Source organism: Gadus chalcogrammus, chromosome 15 (genome assembly GCF_026213295.1).
Source record: "Gadus chalcogrammus isolate NIFS_2021 chromosome 15, NIFS_Gcha_1.0, whole genome shotgun sequence".
NCBI classification, from domain to species: domain Eukaryota; kingdom Metazoa; phylum Chordata; class Actinopteri; order Gadiformes; family Gadidae; genus Gadus; species Gadus chalcogrammus.
This window is the reverse complement of record NC_079426.1, coordinates 12,044,855-12,062,473: the sequence shown is the minus strand read 5'-3', so window position 1 is coordinate 12,062,473 and position 17,619 is coordinate 12,044,855. Positions and strand designations below refer to the sequence as shown.

General features: G+C 46.9%; 1 protein-coding gene across 1 annotated transcript; it reads left to right on the top strand.

The window, feature by feature from the left end:
- Positions 1-4,787: 4,787 nt before the first annotated feature.
- LOC130405102 (inhibitory synaptic factor 2A-like) lies at positions 4,788-16,726 on the top strand. Its single transcript, XM_056610075.1, has 4 exons — positions 4,788-5,528; positions 5,628-6,055; positions 9,594-9,665; positions 16,543-16,726. Exons 1-4 carry the CDS (start codon positions 4,788-4,790, stop codon positions 16,724-16,726), a joined length of 1,425 nt encoding a protein of 474 aa, XP_056466050.1.
- The last annotated feature ends 893 nt before the right edge of the window (positions 16,727-17,619 follow it).

Below are 17,619 nucleotides of genomic sequence, written 5' to 3'. Positions count from 1 at the left end.
GAGATATGAAGGATATGAAGGATATGACGTTGGGGCAGAGAGTTTATAGTGGCACGAGAGTAAATCAGATTACTACGGCATTTTAAGACGTTCAGGTAATCATAATTAATCATATTAAACATAATTGACAGTGTAATGTACAAGCAGGCATTATGTCAATCTATGTCAACACATGCTAAATGAATATTGGCTCATGTATCAGAGTGTGCTCATGTGTGTGTGTGTGTGTGTGTGTGTGTTTCTGTGTGGGCATATGTGTGTGTGTGTGTGTGTGTGTGTGTGTGTGTATGTGTGTGTGTGTGTGTGTGTGTGTGTGTGTGTGTGTGTGTGTGTGTGTGTGTGTGTGTGTGTGTGTGTGTGTGTGTGTGTGTGTGTGTGTGTGTGTTTGGTGTGCATATCTTGTGTCTTTGGTTGCACATGCACATCTGCACCCGTCTGTGTGTGTGTACATAAATGTGTGTGTGTGGAGCGATGCGCGTGCACATCTGTTTATGTACGTGTCAGCGTGTGTGTCAAGGTCAGTATTTAATGACAGTTGCCTCTCAGTCCACAGGTGGGTGAGGATGAGATCACAGAGATCCCATGACCTCATCTTTAACGAGAGGAGACACACTTTCCTGTCCAACGCACACCTCAATCGATTGCACACACACCCACAGAGACACACCCCCACACACACACACACACACACACACACACACACACACACGCACACACACACACACACACACACACACACACACACACACACACACACACACACACACACACACACACACACACACACACACACACACACACACACACGACACTCTGTCACACACTGTCCTGTACCAACTAACGGATGGCGGGAATGCGTGACGCGGGTCGGTCCTCATTAAGCTGTTTGTGTTTTCCCTCCGGAGCGAACAGAGCCTGGACATAATGAGTCAGCATGTTTCCGTCTGCTCTACAGGAGCGCAGCTAGCCTTGCTAGCACTCCCCGTGATCACATCCTGTTCTTAACGTCTTGGTCCCGTGCTAGGACAGCGGGGGTGGAAGGCAGTCCATCACCTTTTGGCCGTGGGGGCGTTGTTGTCTCCTGCACGTGCATACATGCACCGGGGGTTCGCTTGTTATTTTATTATTCTTTTAGCGACGGGAACACCAGCCGGGCCATTGGAGGGGACAGCTCGGCCTACCCCGGCTATACATCAGGAGATTTAAGAGGATTACTTTAGCAATTTTAGACTCGATGCATTATTCATAATCCTCTGGGTGGTTGAGGTCCAGAGAGAGGGAAGAGACCCCAGGTCATTAGCTGGATATATGATTCAATGTGAGAGGAGGAGGAGGAGGAGGAGGAGGAGGAGGAGGAGGAGGAGGAGGAGGAGGAGGAGGAGGAGGAGGAGCAGGCGGAGGAGGAGGAGGAGTGGGGGAGGAGGAGGAGGAGGAGGAGGAGGAGGAGGAGTGGGGGAGGAGGAGACGATGGCGGTTCGAGGAGGAGAAGGTGATGATGAAGCAGGAGGAGGAGATGTAGGATCACTAGGCAAAGGGATGAGATGATTTAAAATGGGTCTTTGGAGCTCAATAACCAGAATATGACAGTATGACAGACCAATCTCTGGCTCTACCTCTCTCTCACTTCCTCTCGTTCTCATCCTCTTGCCCTTTCTCTCACCCGCCCTCCCTCGTTTCCTCTCACTCTGACACTCCGTCACTGTCTTTCTTTCCCTCACCCTCAATCTCTCCTGGCCTCAATCGCTTGCTCTCTTACTCATCCTCCCTGTCTCTCTCTAGGCCTCTCTGGTTCACTTTCTCTCTCACTCTCTCTCCCCCTCAACTCACTCTCTCACCATCTCTTTCTTTCTCTCCGCCTCCCCTTCTCTGTATTTATCCCTCTGTCTCTTTTACTCTCCCTCGTCTGACTCCCGTTGCCTCTCAATCTCTCTCTCATTGTCTCTCCCTCTGTCACAGTCTCTCTCTCAGTCTCTCATTGTCTCTCTCGCTCTCTCCTCCATTATTCCTCCTCTTCGCTCTCATTACGGCTGCCCCTCGTTTGTCCGCCAGCGGTAACGAGTAATCAAAGACCTTCTCCCGGCTTCTCCGCGTGAATCCTAATTCGGTTCTGCTCCACACGCGGTGAGAGCCAAGTCAACCGCACGGAAAAGCCGCCGGAGCGTTTATAACACGAGACTTCCTCTGGTTTTTCCGTTTTTCTAAGGTGTGAAATAAACACCGGATCCCCCCCGCCTGGAAGCCGCCGGGAGGGAAATCCATTTCCGTAGCCAAAGAATTTCTTAAAGTAAAGCAAAAATGAAACCCCGACTTTAATGCTGTAATCAGAGATAATGCTAAGCTGTTCCGCCGTACCACAGCCACCCGCCCACCAGCCAGCCCAGAGAGAGCCACCATCAGAACAACAACAGTTTTTGGTGGTTGAGTCACGGAGGAACGCATGACGCTGCAGACTGTGTTGAACCGGTGGCTCGTTCACCTCTACCACCGCCGGGTGGTTTAGTCAGGGTGGCCCCAAGCAGCCAACACCAGAGCTCCTTCTTTCTCTCTTTCTTTCTTTCTCTCTCTCTTTCCTTCCTTCTCTCTTTGGATCATCCCTTCTTTGTTTTTCTCTCTCTGTGTATTGCTTGCTTGCCATGGCCCGACTGCTCTCCTTCCAGTGATGATAAGGGGAGCGAGGGGGAGAGGAGAGAATGGAGAAGAGTCAGAGTGCAGGGGAGGGATGAGAGTGGGGGGAGAGGAAAGAATGGAGGAGAGGGGAGGAGAGAGGAGGGGGTGGAGATGAGAGTGAAGACGAAAGCGGTGGAGAGAGCAGAGAATATAGAGAGGAGGTAGGAGAGAGAGGAGACAGTGGAGGAGACAGAGGTGGCAGTGGAGGAGAGAGAGGAGACAGTGGAGGAGACAGAGGTGGCAGTGGAGGAGAGAGAGGAGACAGTGGAGGAGAGAGAGGAGACGGTGGTGGAGAGAGAGGAGACGGTGGTGGAGAGAGAGGAGACAGTGGAGGAGAGAGAGGAGGCAGTGGAGGAGAGAGAGGAGGCAGTGGAGGAGAGAGAGGAGACGGTGGAGGAGAGAGAGGAGACAGTGGAGGAGAGAGAGGAGAGGGTGGAGGAGAGAGAGGAGGGCATGGAGAAGCGAGAGGCTGAGTGTGGAGAGGAAGATAGAAAAATATAGGAGGGAGGGGTGGAGAAAGGTGAGAGAGGAAAGTGGAGAAGATAGTGGAGAGAGAAAAGATAGGGGAGGGAAGATAGAGGAGAAGAGAGTGGAGTAAGGGAGAGAGAAAGTGGGAGAGCGGAGGGAAGAGCAGAGAGAATTTATTCCTTGCCATCGTCACCCTGAGCTATGGGGAGGTCACAGCAGATGCTCTGCCAGTTTAAAGTGATGGCAAGAGTCCAAACGCATGCAACCTAACCCCTATTTCATTATCAGTCCTTGTGTGTCTGTGTATGTGTGTGTGTGTGTTTGTGTGCAAAAGCACGCACATGTTCTGTCTCTTAACGCACACACACACACACACACACACACACACACACACACAAAAACACAAATGGATACATATTTATAGACATGCCCTAGTGTTCAGATGTTACTGTGTCCACATGCAAACACACACAGAAGTACACATACATCCACACACAGAAAAACAGGTACATACACAGATCTTTCAAGTGCAATAAAAGCATGTACCAGTGGTTGCATTTTCCATAGTTCTGAAAATGTATGCAAGTAATGGGTTTTTTATAGCATGTGATGAGTGCTATGCTCGAGGGATTCTTAACTATATCCATGGTAATTAGTATTGCACCGTCTTCATTAAACAATTCTTCAAGCGTGTTTCTCAAATCATATGTATTTTAATATGCCTTTTGCAAATTATGTTTGAGTAACTCCTTAGTCAGCATTTGAGCAAGTTTGGTTGCATAAACCAAGACTGTATAAAGTAAAATCAATGTTACTTTAACTTACAATCAGTTTTATCGCCTTGCCGATTATGTTTCCTTCCTGTTGTTTTAAACAGGAGGTGGAAGTGCCTGTCAAATATATTACTGTTTTTTAAAATACATTTCCTCTCAGCTAGGCAATCACATCCATGGATTTGTCTCCAAATTGATCATTCTCAAAAAGATTAAACATCTAACACATTCGAGGAAGCTGCCATGTCTGGCCTTTCTTTGTGTCATAATAAATGAGTCAGACTCTTGGGTGGTCTCGTCATATGAACATTATGAAGCATGACTAATGTATCTTTTCAACAATATCAGACAATATTTAATTTCCTTCCACGGCATTGTATATGACAAGGTCTAGCTAGGAAATCTAGCACAAATCTCATTTCATTTTGAATCCAATATTTCCCATTAGGGTTATATGAATATGAATCCTCATTTCAAAGCATTTCTTCCATTATGGGCTTTTTCTTTTTTGCAACACCATTGGGTTTTTATCAAAGACACGTGAGACTATTCATAGCATATAGTGCAGTTGTTAGGAAAGAGTAGTGCGGCATTTCAGTGCATTTAAACTCCCAGCTGAAATGCACTGGGTTCAATTCATAATGTCTAAAATCTTCAGCAAGATTCTTTCAAAAATATACATGAATACCGTTTGGTGGCTTTGCATAGACTCAAGAGGGGTACACCGTTCTGAGATGAACAATACACAGAGAAACTTTGATTAAGTCCCTTTTTTTTGACATGGTAGTGACAATGCATTGGTCATTGCACTGCAGAAGACATGCAAAGCGTGGATGCCCTAACGGTGTGTGCGTGTTCTCCGGCCCTTCCCCAGGTAACATGGTGAGCAAGGAGGACGGCCCACGCTTGGTCATCTCCAGCTCCCACTCGGAGTCCGACTCGGACAACGCCGCGTCGCAGCAGAGCTTCGAGGCGCCCTGCGGCCCCAGGCCCGGCGACCGGCGCGTCCGCAAGCGCCACAGGGCCCTCCAGGTGCGCTTCAAGGACATCTGCGACGCCCAGAAGGAGCGCCGCGCCAGGCGCTCCAGATCCATCTCCTGTAAGGTGACGCACCGGAGGTACATGACCATGCCCTCGCGACGCTCCATCCCCAACGTGACCCGGAGCACGGGCGTGCAGACGTCGCCGCACATCAACCTGCGCTACAAGACCTTCCCCTTCGAGCGGAAGAGGGGCCACACGTTCAAACACGCCGCCGTGGTGGAGACCTACCGGGAGCAGAACAACGGGTTCCTGAGCGACATGCAAGGGCCGGGGGGGGGGGAGGAGGCGGGGGGGGGGGCGGGGCCGCCGGGCTCCCCGTGCGAGGGGAAGATCGTGGGGCAGACCAAAGCGCTGCTGCATCACACCGACGACAGCAGCGGCACCGAGGACCTGCTGTCTGGTGCTCACTTTGCAGACGGACCCCTGTGCTCCGACCCCCCGAAAGACCCCGGTTCCCATCCATGCAGCCCTCCCGCGTGGAAAGAGGAGCCGGAGTACCAGGTGTGCGGCCCCAGAAGATCCCGGTCTAAAGGATTACCCAAGGAGGAGATGGGGGCTGGTGGTGGTGGTGGGGCTGTCGGTGGTGGTGGTGGTGGTGGTGGTGGTGGTGGTGGTGGTGGCGGGGGATCCTCCACTGATCACCGGTTTACCACCTCCGGCGGGGACATTTCTCAGGACACGGGGTCAAAGGGCATGGGGTCCGGCGGTTGGAGCTCCCTGCCGCAGGTGGAGTCGCTGGGGAGCCCGTCGGCTTGCTGCAAGCGAAAAAAGGGCTCACATCCAAACGGGCAGCAGTCGCAGACACTGCCCCACAATGCCAAGTGTTCGGGTCGCTCCCTGGACCCCTGCCGGACCCGGCACGCGTCCGCCTCTTCTAAGCTCCAGCACACGGAGAGCGCAGGGGACCAGGGCTCGCTTCTTGGACAGTCGCAGGGGCCCCGTTTGGGGGCCAGCCAGCCCATTACACCCTCGTCGTCCGGGGATAAGGATATCAAAGCACAGCTTCAGGCTATGGAGAATCTCATCAACTCCAGCCAGGAGACCATTAAAGTCCTGCTGGGAGTCATCCAGGAGCTGGAGAAGGGCGAGGCTCTGAGAGAAGGGTGAGTAAAGGTATATTATGCACCCGTTTTTTGTGCAATGCATAGGACAGCCGTGCAAACATTGAAGGATGATCCTCATTATTGGACCATTATCGTCTTACCTAACAAACTGATCAATGTTTTTTTTATGTTAAATACAAGCAGGAAGTTTACCTGTAAGCAAACTTGTTACAGGAAGATGTACCGGCCGGTGTTGAACTCCCTCGTAGGCGGTATTAAATGGCTGTGGTGTTACGTTAATGAGACCACCAGAAGATCAATATATTCTATACCCACAGTGACACAGAGAACCCTGCAGTGCAGAATTACACACGGTGCAGTCACGTAGCAGGGTGAAATCTATAAACTACGCTATGCATACAATGATGAAGGCCCACTGACATTATTTTCCTCCATGGGGTTTCAGGTGAAAAAAAACAACGTCCGCACCCTACCTGTAAGCATCCTTGGGCAAGTTGCCCCTGACCCTTCCCTATTTATTGATGATATATGTATCTAAAGCAAATAAATGTAGAACGGGTTGGAGAAAAGCATAATCTAAATAACTTAATACTTAAATTGTAAAAAGTTTATTTGTGTGTGTGTGTGTGTGTGTGTGTGTGTGTGTGTGTGTGTGTGTGTGTGTGTGTGTGTGTGTGTGTGTGTGTGTGTGTGTGTGTGTCTCTGTGCGTCTGTCCATAAGGGCAGGAAGTGGACATTGACACCCTCGCCCGGCGATAAGCACTGAGGAATCTGTCACCTATGATCACATGGTCACATGGTCATTTGTGTGTGTGTGTGTGTGTGTGTGTGTGTGTGTGTGTGTGCGTGCGTGCGTGCGTGCGTGCGTGCGTGCGTGTGTGTGTGTGTGTGTGTGTGTGTGTGTGTGTGTGTGTGTGTGTGTGTGTGTGTGTGTGTGTGTTCGTGCGTGCATGCGTGCGTGCGTGTGTGTGTTTAAGTATGTAAATAGTAAAGAACAAATTATAGTTTTTAGAGCATTTCTGCATGCTGTGTTTTTGTCATTCGCTAAATGATTGCCTAAAGTGTTTATTGGGTGACAGCAATGCCAATCCCTGAGGCAGGTAGACAGACAGGCCGTCAGACAGATGGATTGACAGAGGGTCAGACAGAACCGCACTCAGGCAGGCCAACGGATGGACAGACAGGCAGGCGGATAGACAGGGAGAAAGACAGACAGATGAACCAGCCAGGCAGGCAGACAGGCAGGGATGATTGGCAGGCAGAAGGATGAAGGCAGGGGGATTGGGATGGGGAGGGCAGCATGTGACCCGGGCCAGCTGACGTGGGCCCAGTGGTAGATCTGTGGTAAAACTGTGCCAACAAACAAGCAGCTTAGCGGAGGACTTTCCGCCGTGCAAACACGCTGGAGGACCATTCTGCCTCTGCGTTAATATCTGTCGTTTTGGGAAAGCGTCGATATCGTGTGCAAACACACTCACACACACGTTGTGGTCCATTTTACAGTGGAAGTACTGTCATTGAGATGATACGACTGTCGTAGTGGATTTCCAGAACATAACTGCGATAGTGGCATTGTTGGTCTTGGGTTGTTCCACCAGTAGAACAAGGCATTAACACTGCATGAGAGGTCAGGGGTTCGAATCACACTGTGGCCCACCCCCCAAGCTATGAACTGACGATATTATGAGACACTTTAAATAAAAGCTTCCACTAAATGGCCCTCAGAAATTTTAATATTACATACATACCTTGCACATACACAACATAAATCAACAGCATGCATCTGGGACTAGCTGTCGGACTGGGCATATTGTGTTTGCTGTGTGTGTGTGTGTGTGTGTGTGTGTGTGTGTGTGTGTGTGTGTGTGTGTGTGTGTGTGTGTGTGTGTGTGTGTGTGTGTGTGTGTGTGTGTGTGTGTGTGTGTGTGTGTGTGTGTGTGTGCGTATGTGTGTAATTTTTTTTTTTTTTTGCATGCGTGCGTGCGCGATGTATGAGTGCGAACGCATGTGTGTATAACGTGTGTGTGTGTGCATGAGGACGGAAGTATGACCTCCTCCCAAATCCAGGACCTTCAGGCTCTGTCAGCCTGCCAGGGTCAACTCCAGTGTCACAGGGGGTGACCCCTTCACTCATCTTCCCTCAGGCGGAGGGGCTCTTGGTGACAGCACGATTACATGTGCTATTGACCCCCCCCTGCCTAACCCTCCCCCCCGGGCCCCAATCCCTAACCTGAGACACTGCAGGGCTGCTGCCGCTGTCCACCCCCTCGTGCTGCATCTCCACTTCTCCATCTCCTCCTCCCCATCTCTGCTTTGACTCCTCCCCTTCTCCATCTGTTGTCCCTCTCCTCCTTCTCCCCTATCGATCCCTCTCCCCCTCAAACCACCCCTCTCCTCCATCGATCCCTCTCCCCCTCCAACTACTTCTCCTCCATCTTCCACTCCTTCTCCATCCCCCCCCCCCCCCCTCCAACTCCCCCCCTCTGCTCCTCCTCCATCGATCCCTCACCCCCTCCACCTACTTCGCCTCCATCATCCCCTCTCCTCCTCAACCCCCACCACCCCTCCTGCATCTCCCCCTCCTATTATTCCTGCATGCTGTAAAGTAACGCCACAAAGGATGATGTCGCCATGACTACACATGCAGCCGTGTAAAGGACAATTAATGCTTGAGTCAATGGGTATTGTGCGTGTGTGTGTGTGTGTGTTTGTGTAAATGTGTGTTTTTGTACGTGAATGTGGTGGTCCACATACTGTGCTAGGACAGGACCAGGCACGTATGCCGCATACAAGTTAATAATGTACAGTCACACACACACACACGCACACACTCAATTGTAAATGAACAATTGATATTATACAAGCGCAAACATACACGCACACATATACACTTGAAATGCATGCAGATACTCAAGCACACACACACAACAATTCAAACAGATTTTAACGCAAGGTTAGCAGGCGTTATTTAAAGATAAAATGTTTAAATTAAATTTCTAATCTTGCAAAACAGTTAAACATGCTTCCTAATCAGTCTGGTACAATGCCTATACAGACGGTATGGATTTCAGGCGATTCTTAGTAAACAAATTGTAATTAATGGTTTTAGGTGTAAATTACATCACACTCTTTGTCGCTGTATTACTCATTATTAGTCACACAAAAAAACAGTAATGAGCAGCCTGTAAAATAAGTGTTGCCATCTGTACTGAAAAAGGGTGAACATAGAGCTATTGATTTTTAATTATATATGATTTAGGAAACGTTTAACACTAACGTTCTACAATATGGTGTTCAGGGGCACATTTATCATATCCGGTAATCCTATTAAGAATAAATGAGTATTAATCAGTGACTACGGAGAGAAGGCAAATGTTCAAATCATCCTTGAAATGTCACTAGATATAGTTTCCTCAGGGCAAGGCGTCATCAGCAAGGTTTATTGTATTTATAGGGGGGAATCTTTCTCCCAGAAAGGCCTTGAAACGATGATGTCATCCCCTGTCAAGTGATGTCATAACCTGTCATATCCTGGATAATATCTACAAACTTGTTCCCTCTTGTTCTCTCCTGACAGGCTCACGTACCGAACGGGACAGGACACGGCAAACTGTGACACGTGTCGAAATAGCGCGTGCATCATATACAGGTGGGTCTTTATGCCCCCCCCCCCCCCCCCCACACACACACACATGTCTTCCTGCCAGTGTTGAACGCCTCTGTTCTTTTCTTTCTGGCACTGGGGGAGCGTAAACGGAGACATGATGCAAGTGAGAAGGCAGAGCCAGTCTGTGGTTGTGCTTTTGTTTTTTGGAACGTGAAAGTGATCGAGGAAGCGTGAAAGGAAAGAGAAGGAGCAGGCAGGAGAGGAACTAGAACTCTCTGTCTCGACGTCTGGCAGAGTAGCACCACAAGATTCCTGTCTGAGAGAGGCAAACGGGAAGCTGAACGGCACCCCGGTGATGGTGTACTCACTCTGCAGGTCAATCGTGAGCAAGCAAACCACTCCGTTATAGTTTATATCAATTTAATATCAAGTTGTTTTTTTGGGTGAGATTGTTCTGGGTGTCGCTGCTCAGAAAGCTGTGAGTCTGGGACGCAGATGGGACATCCCCTTAAAAGGGTGACATCCCCTTTAAAGCGTAACCCGTTGACGACTCACCATGACAAATGACAAGCTCACAGATCTACAAACAGAAGCCATTCCGAATGAGGAAAAGTGGCCAATCACAATAGAGCATGAATATTCATAAACATTCTATAAAAGTAATTTATGCAAACAGAAGAATCATCCCTTTTTTAATGTTATTCTAAAGTCTTCTTAGAAAGCAGCACATAGATAACAGCCTAAAAAGGGATTTTCCCAGCAGACTTGACAAGCATGAATTCAATTTATTGACCAGCATTCTCTCATTATACTATGTATTTGCGGTCATTTCTATAGTAACCAAAGCCTTCCCCATCAGTAGCTAAGTGGATCACTAAACAAAAGCCACCACCACCAAACAAATCGAAAGAGGAACTGCTTTAGGTTATCAGCAAACAAGCTTACAGGGCAAATTATGATGAATGAGGGAGTTTTGACAACCTACACCTGGTTACACTTCCTGTCATGAGATGAGGCCGGCTAGATGTGTGACTATGTCACATGATGTTTGTATCGTCTCTTCCTTGTTTCTCTTCCAGTTTAACAAAGCAACTATGTGTGTTGCATGTATTTTCCGAGAGTTTGAATCATACAGCATTAAGTAATTCTTATCACTTTGATGATATATAGCTACAACATTAATAAGTTATAAATTGAGCAGAAGTGAGCTGGAACAAAAAAATAAAACCTCAATATACAGTAAAAAATAAAACATTTAAAGGCAAACAAATTAAGCTGCAGAAAGACAGACAGAGGTCTGGAGGGTAAGACATTAAAAGAAAGAGTATGTGATCAGTAGTGATGCTTATGTGAATAGATACATGTCAGTGTCCTTTACGTATTAATGCTTTAAAGCCACACTGGAGTCCGTTCAGTAGAATACCAGTATTCTACTAAATGGAAGTTTAGATACAGTCAATGATAAGTGAGTTCAGAAAGTCTGCATTCGCTTTCACAAAAGAAAATATTTTATCTGAAACTATCATATTCCAATGATCCATATTTTTTATCTGAGCCTGGCAGATTCTTAATTTGAGAGATCCATTAAAAACTGGTCGACCAAGAGGATATAGATTACCACGTGGCAATGCTGCTGTTTACATGCAAGCAAGGCAGCCAGGAAACAACGTTCTGTGCTGCGTATAATTTGCATCCGACTTGGTCTGAAAGGTACAAATCTGTCAAAATTGGTCTTGCTCTGCAAATGCAAATGAAAACAAGCCCATGCACCACTGCTGGGGGAGGGAAATGTGCTAATAATTATGAAAAACTGTGGAAAGCTGAAACCGAACCAAACCACACTCACACAAAATCATCCCAGACGGTGGAGCTCCATCCATGACAGCACCGCGACAGCACCAATATGTCCAATCAATTCTGGAGTCTCCGGCCATCGCTCGACTAAGGTAGTCAATCTACGGGCTTTGCCCAGAATTCAGTTCTCTCATGACATCGGCACCCACCCCCCCCCATACTGCAATCGTCCATCACCGCTACAAATGGGCATTAGAGGGAGAGAGACAGAAAGAGAGGAGGCTCAAGACAGAGATAGAGAGAAATGGAGGGAGCGTGAGAAAGAGGGAGAGAGAGAGGGCAGGAAAGTGAGAGAGAGAGAGCAGATACAGAGAGAGGAAGAGAGGGAAAGATAGAGGGTGCGTGAGAAAGAGAGAAGAAGAGGAAGGAAGTGGAGGAAAGGAGATGATGGAGGGTGAATAAGACGGCGGGGGGGGAGAGAGACAGAGAGAGGTTGGGGAATAGAGCAAGGTGGGGGAGAGGAAGGGGGAGGAGGGAGAGGGGACCAAGGGGTGAAGGATTGCCGAAGGGAAGAGAGATTGAAGGTAGGGACTGATAAATAAAAGGTCTACATTTACTGTTGCGGGTCTTACTCTTGTACGATATGACTTTGCAGAGTGAAAAAAATACAGAGGTTCCTATTTTAACGGTCTGAAACGCAAATGAGAAGCGCAAAACGGAAGTAGCTTTGTGGGCGGGGCTCTGCCACTGTTGCTATTATACCGGCGGATAGATTGATCTTGCGCCCGACGCAAATCTAAAAAGGGTTGCCCTGAAATAGCCTTATTACCCGTAGGTGTGGTTTGGGCGTAACGTGCAATAAACCAATGAAAGTGCCATCTCCCATCCCCTTTAAGAGCCATGAGCGCATTTGAACCTGAGGAGTTGATATTTTGACAGCGCGTTTACACATGGAATAGTCGTTTCCTACCAGTATTGTATACATTATCGTTATCGACTTGTCTTCCTAATATGCATGTGTCCCCCCGTTAATGTGCATTGCCATGGACTGTATTATGCGTTTTTGGTTTAGTTTGCGTTTGTTTAAACAGATGGATGCACACACGTGCGCCTGTGTTCATTCATTATTTTTAACACTCACTCGCGGTAAAACGATGTTTTCGATGTGTTTCCATATGCATTGATTTAAATACAATTTATCACCACTGTATCCGCTGTTCTTTCCCAAATAATTTAACCAACGTTATCGTTTAGGCCCTAAAACAAGAATTTGTTCTGGAAGGCTTGGATATAGCCAACTTTGCTCGAGTTTATCATTGTTATTATTATTATTATTATTATTTTAACGCATGGCATAGCCTAATACAGTGTTCATTCCTGCAGCCCCTATGGAAAAAAGTTGCAGTTCCGACCTGCCATGGTACGTCAAAATAGCAGCGCCAACTGTGCTATCTGCTAGTGCACTTAGACCAGGTATTTGTCAGTTGCGCAAGTTGCTTTATCGATCTGTAAGATAGCACCATGTATCATTTGTGCCGTAACACGCCTCTGCTTTTCGCCGACACACCTTTTGGCTTGTTTACACTACCTCCGCCCGTCGACGGATCTCATTGACTTTGCATGGGGTGCTCGCGAAATTCATATGGGTCCGTCCGTCCATTTGGCTCCGTGGCCTGCGTCAAAAAGTTGAGAAATTTTCAACTTTTCAGGCAGCGCCGGATCCGTCAGCCAATCAGATTGCGGTTATGCAAATACACTCCACCCGTCTACTGGATCCATTTTGCATTAAAAATCAGGAAGAAGCAGTAAAAATCGGTCCATTATATTTTTTTTAATATAATGTGCAATGATATGATTGTTTGTAGTCACCTGTTGTTTAAGTCATCTTTTGTATTTATATCCACACATTGGGTTTGTAGCGGGAAGCGATTTGATTGGCTGCAGTATGCATCTACAAAGAATAGTCCCCTATACGTCAGACACGCCCTCGGTCATCCGTTGACGGACGCATGTAGTGTGAACCAGGTGTCAGGGCCAAGTTTAGTGGCGCAGGTTTGCTGCGGGGGAAATCGGCTTTGCGATGGGTGCAAACTAGCAAAAATATATGCGTCGCTGTAGAAAATCAATTGCGCTGCATGCAAGATAGGACCCAGAGAGGCAGTTATTTAAACAATGCAAGGTTCAGAAACACATAGCTGCTGAACGTGATTTAAAATGTTTATTATTTATCCCTACGATGCCGAGATAGAGAGAGATGTCATAAAGACTTCCATGCTTATCTTAATATATAAACACATGCACCAACATTTATACAATTTATATAATACATTCATGAAAACGAAAAGGTTGATATTGGTTAAATACGCTGCTTTTAGGGTTTCTCTGCAAAAATGTGAAATGAATATAAGCCAGACTTGGCAAAATGAGGTGCTGCATATCTAATTTGCTCTTCAATCCCATGCAGAGATGAAAAGGCTATGATTGCTTTCGTGAATAATTGTTGAGAAAGCATTTTCTCTTTCTGTTTCTAATTAATGTGAATGTTTTTTCCTTCCACTTCCTCGCTCTTGTTGCTAGGCTAATAACCTTGATGAGTAAAAAATGATCAAAGCTCAACAAGAAGAGTATGGCGCATGACCTGGGGCAGGAGGGCTCCGATGACGTCCTTGTGTCATGCCTTGACATCTTAATATTGGGACATGTTCCCACAATGATCTTTTAAAGCTGTCACAATCGCAGAGACATCATAGTAGAGGCAATACAAGCTAGTATTTGGCTCTCCCGTCTGGGATTAGTAAAGTACATCTTATTCCAAGTCATAGACATTGTTAGACTGACTTTGGCTCGTGCTACTGGTCTTGTTAGACTGAAAGTTGTGAGTAACCAGAGAGAGAGAGAGAGAGAGAGAGAGAGAGAGAGAGAGAGAGAGAGAGAGAGAGAGAGAGAGAGAGAGAGAGAGAGAGAGAGAGAGACAGGGAGAGAGAGAGAGAGAGAGAGAGAGAGAGAGAGAGAGAGAGAGAGAGAGAGAGAGAGAGAGAGAGAGATAGACAGGGAGAGAGCTTGTATGTTGGCAGCTGGGGAAATAACCTTACACTTAAAAGTGCTGACAAAATCAGAGGAGATTTGAAAGCACACTAGCCACACACACCCACTGCATGAACGAAGTGATAGGCCGCAGCCAAAGCACTCCTAAGGGGGACAATCATTGAGCGCTGCATTAGCTCAGATGAACCAACCAACAGACAGACAGACAGCAGACAGCAGCCGGCACCCAGATCGGCAGTGGTCACAGTAGCTGCAGGGGGCGGAGCACAGCTAAACGTCCATACATGCTTGTTAACTGCAACACATAAGTGCCGGAAGCAGTGGTCCCAAACATCATCATTGAGCAATGCGATATCCGCCTTGATGTTGCCTAACCACCGATTGGTTATTGATTAGCACAGCTGTAACAGACTACATTTAGGCTAGTTTAGCTTTGATTCTAATAAGCATCGAAATCTTGTAATTGCTCTACTTTTGAAAAAGTTGACCTATTATCTATACAGAATGGTTGACAAATCCTCCCCTAGTGTACAATCGGTGTATTGACACATCATATAGGTTGCGCAGTATGAATTGATGACTGTTCGCAACATTGTTGCCCGCCGTGTGTGTGCGTGGGATTTGGATAAACCACACAGAAGCATGTTGAGCCCTCAGCGAGATGATTAATCTTCCCCCCCCTCCCCCCAGCCTCTCATCTCTGGCTGTCCTTGTGCGCTAACATGGGCAGATAATCTCAAGATTTGGTGCTCTTGTTCGCCGTAGCTCCTGCTCTCTGCTGTTTGGCAAGACTCTGATTTCAAGTCGATTTCATTGTGCATAGCCCTAAATTACGGTCACGGTCTCGAATGGGCTTCACAGGTCCAAATTATCTGACACCCTCCTAAGCCTCCACCCTCAAAGAGCAAGGACAAACCGGGTGGTTAGGAATGCAACAGTTGAAGTCAAATTGAATAGTGTGAAAGTAGCATGTTTCTTAGTTCAAGCTATATGATGCAGCATAATGCTATTTCATGCTACAGCCGTTGTGTCTGGGCCATTATATCAGCTTAAATTCAGTAGGCCTATATGCTACATCACATGACTAATAGTTCTGATTGAAACAAATAGGCCTTTGTGTCTTGATAAACGCATACATACATCTTCTAAATGCAAGACACAGCTTGAGATTATACTAATGTCTGCCTGTCTATAATTAGTGCTGAAATAGGCACTGAAATATGAGCCAGGTTGTGGGTACAGGTACTCCTTGCACCCATTGCACTGTGAGCCAAATAGGACATGGCTGTGCTGTATGACTGAATGTTTTAATAGGAGCCAGGACCTACCAACTTGGTGGTTTTTCATGGGGTTCTGAGGTGACTCCATATTCCATCTATCACATTTGGAATGAGAGTTAATGAAAGTGAAAGTGAAATGGGCAGAGAGAGGTCTCACGCGATTGGCTATGGGAGGACTAAGTCTAGTAAGTTGGAGGCCTATAAGGTGCAGGCCAAGTTTTATAGCCTGCAGCGTTCCTGACGTGGTTATTTAAATCTCAAAAAGATCAGCAACAGGTGAAACAACAGTCTCTGTGAAGTCTCAGTTCTCTCAGATTTCCTCAATGAGCAATACACCATGTCTGACATCGTCTGTTGTCTAGTGTCAAAGAGCAAACTAATATCTGTGCTCGGAAATGCCCCAGGCTACGCGACACATAAGGGAATTCACCAGAAACTAAAGACTGATATTACACTTTCAGATGTTTTTTTATACAAAAAACAAGAACTGGAGCCTGATATCGGCCCACTACGATCAACCTTGAATGTGTCACGTACGGCTGTGGTTTTTCTCATGAATATAACAACAAAAGAGGTTGTAGGAATGAACTTGGTGGATTATTTGAAAAAAAATCCATTTTAAATTATGAATGACATGCGCTACAGAAACATCTGGATACTGTGTAAGGATGATTGAATAAACGTATGGCATGTCATTAAGGGATCTGACTGTACTATTGCCATATGCCATGACACACCCATAACCACTGGCTGTCGTTTCATTTCCCTGCTTCCATATTTGTGTGTCTGATCTTGTTCAGTGTGGAGCTGGACTTCAAGCAACAGGAGGAGAAACTTCTGCCCCTGATGAAGAGGCTGTTCCCCCAGGACAGCCCCCAGTGCCCCACCCTGCCTTACCCCCACGAGGTCTTCACCTCCACCCCCAAGCGCAGGACCAAGACGGAGTCCAAGAAACACGCTCGCTGGAAACTCTGGTTCCTATAGCCACGGTTACTTCCGGTTTTGTTTGCTGGGGATTCGCACTTTTCGGATTACCATAGCGGTGTGATTTGAAAGGAGATCCAGGCAAGGGAAAAGCAGAGATAGAAGCAGATGGATTGGATTAATCAACAGGTTTATGGCACCCCCTTTGGAACGGAAAAGCAGACGTAAATAACGGTAGACATTATAAATTACAAAATAATAACATTTAAATCGTGATTTGGTATTAACGTTGGAGGATGGAGGTGAGTTTGGGGAAACTGCAAAGTCGGAGAGATCATGTCATTCTTCATTTTCCCGGGAAACCTCGTTGTCTGGGTCCAACCCACCTCACACCCCCAGGTGAGTATGGAAACCAAATGGAAAATGCAATGAAATCAATTATATTATTTAACTTTATTTTAACATTTTTATTTTTTATGAATTGAAGGTAGGGATACATGACAGGACAACGGTCTGTGTGAACAAGCCATGTGACAAACCGCACTCTCCTGTCTTACAGAATATTGCTCAACTACAAGGAGGTGCTGTTTCATGAAGGGCCCTTTTGTTTCTTCTCAAGTGACGCTACAAACGTTAAACAGACTCTGGCCTCGGCTCTCGGCTAAAGCACAACCAGCTCACACTCCGTCGAGGGGACGGTGGATATGAGGACCTGATAGAGCGGAGCGCGTGGCAGTGGGTTGTGTGTCAGCGCTTTTCCACGTCCTTACAGTTGACATTCGTCTGCTCTACCTCTTTGTTTCATATTTCGGTTGGGTATATATCTGTCTCATTTTTGGTTAATTGTGCATCAGATCACTCGTGTCTTAAATGTTCTGTCCATGTAGTGCTATATGATTCCTATTTACCATCCAAACCATTCTGCTGCATACATTTTTTGTTTAGTATTTGGC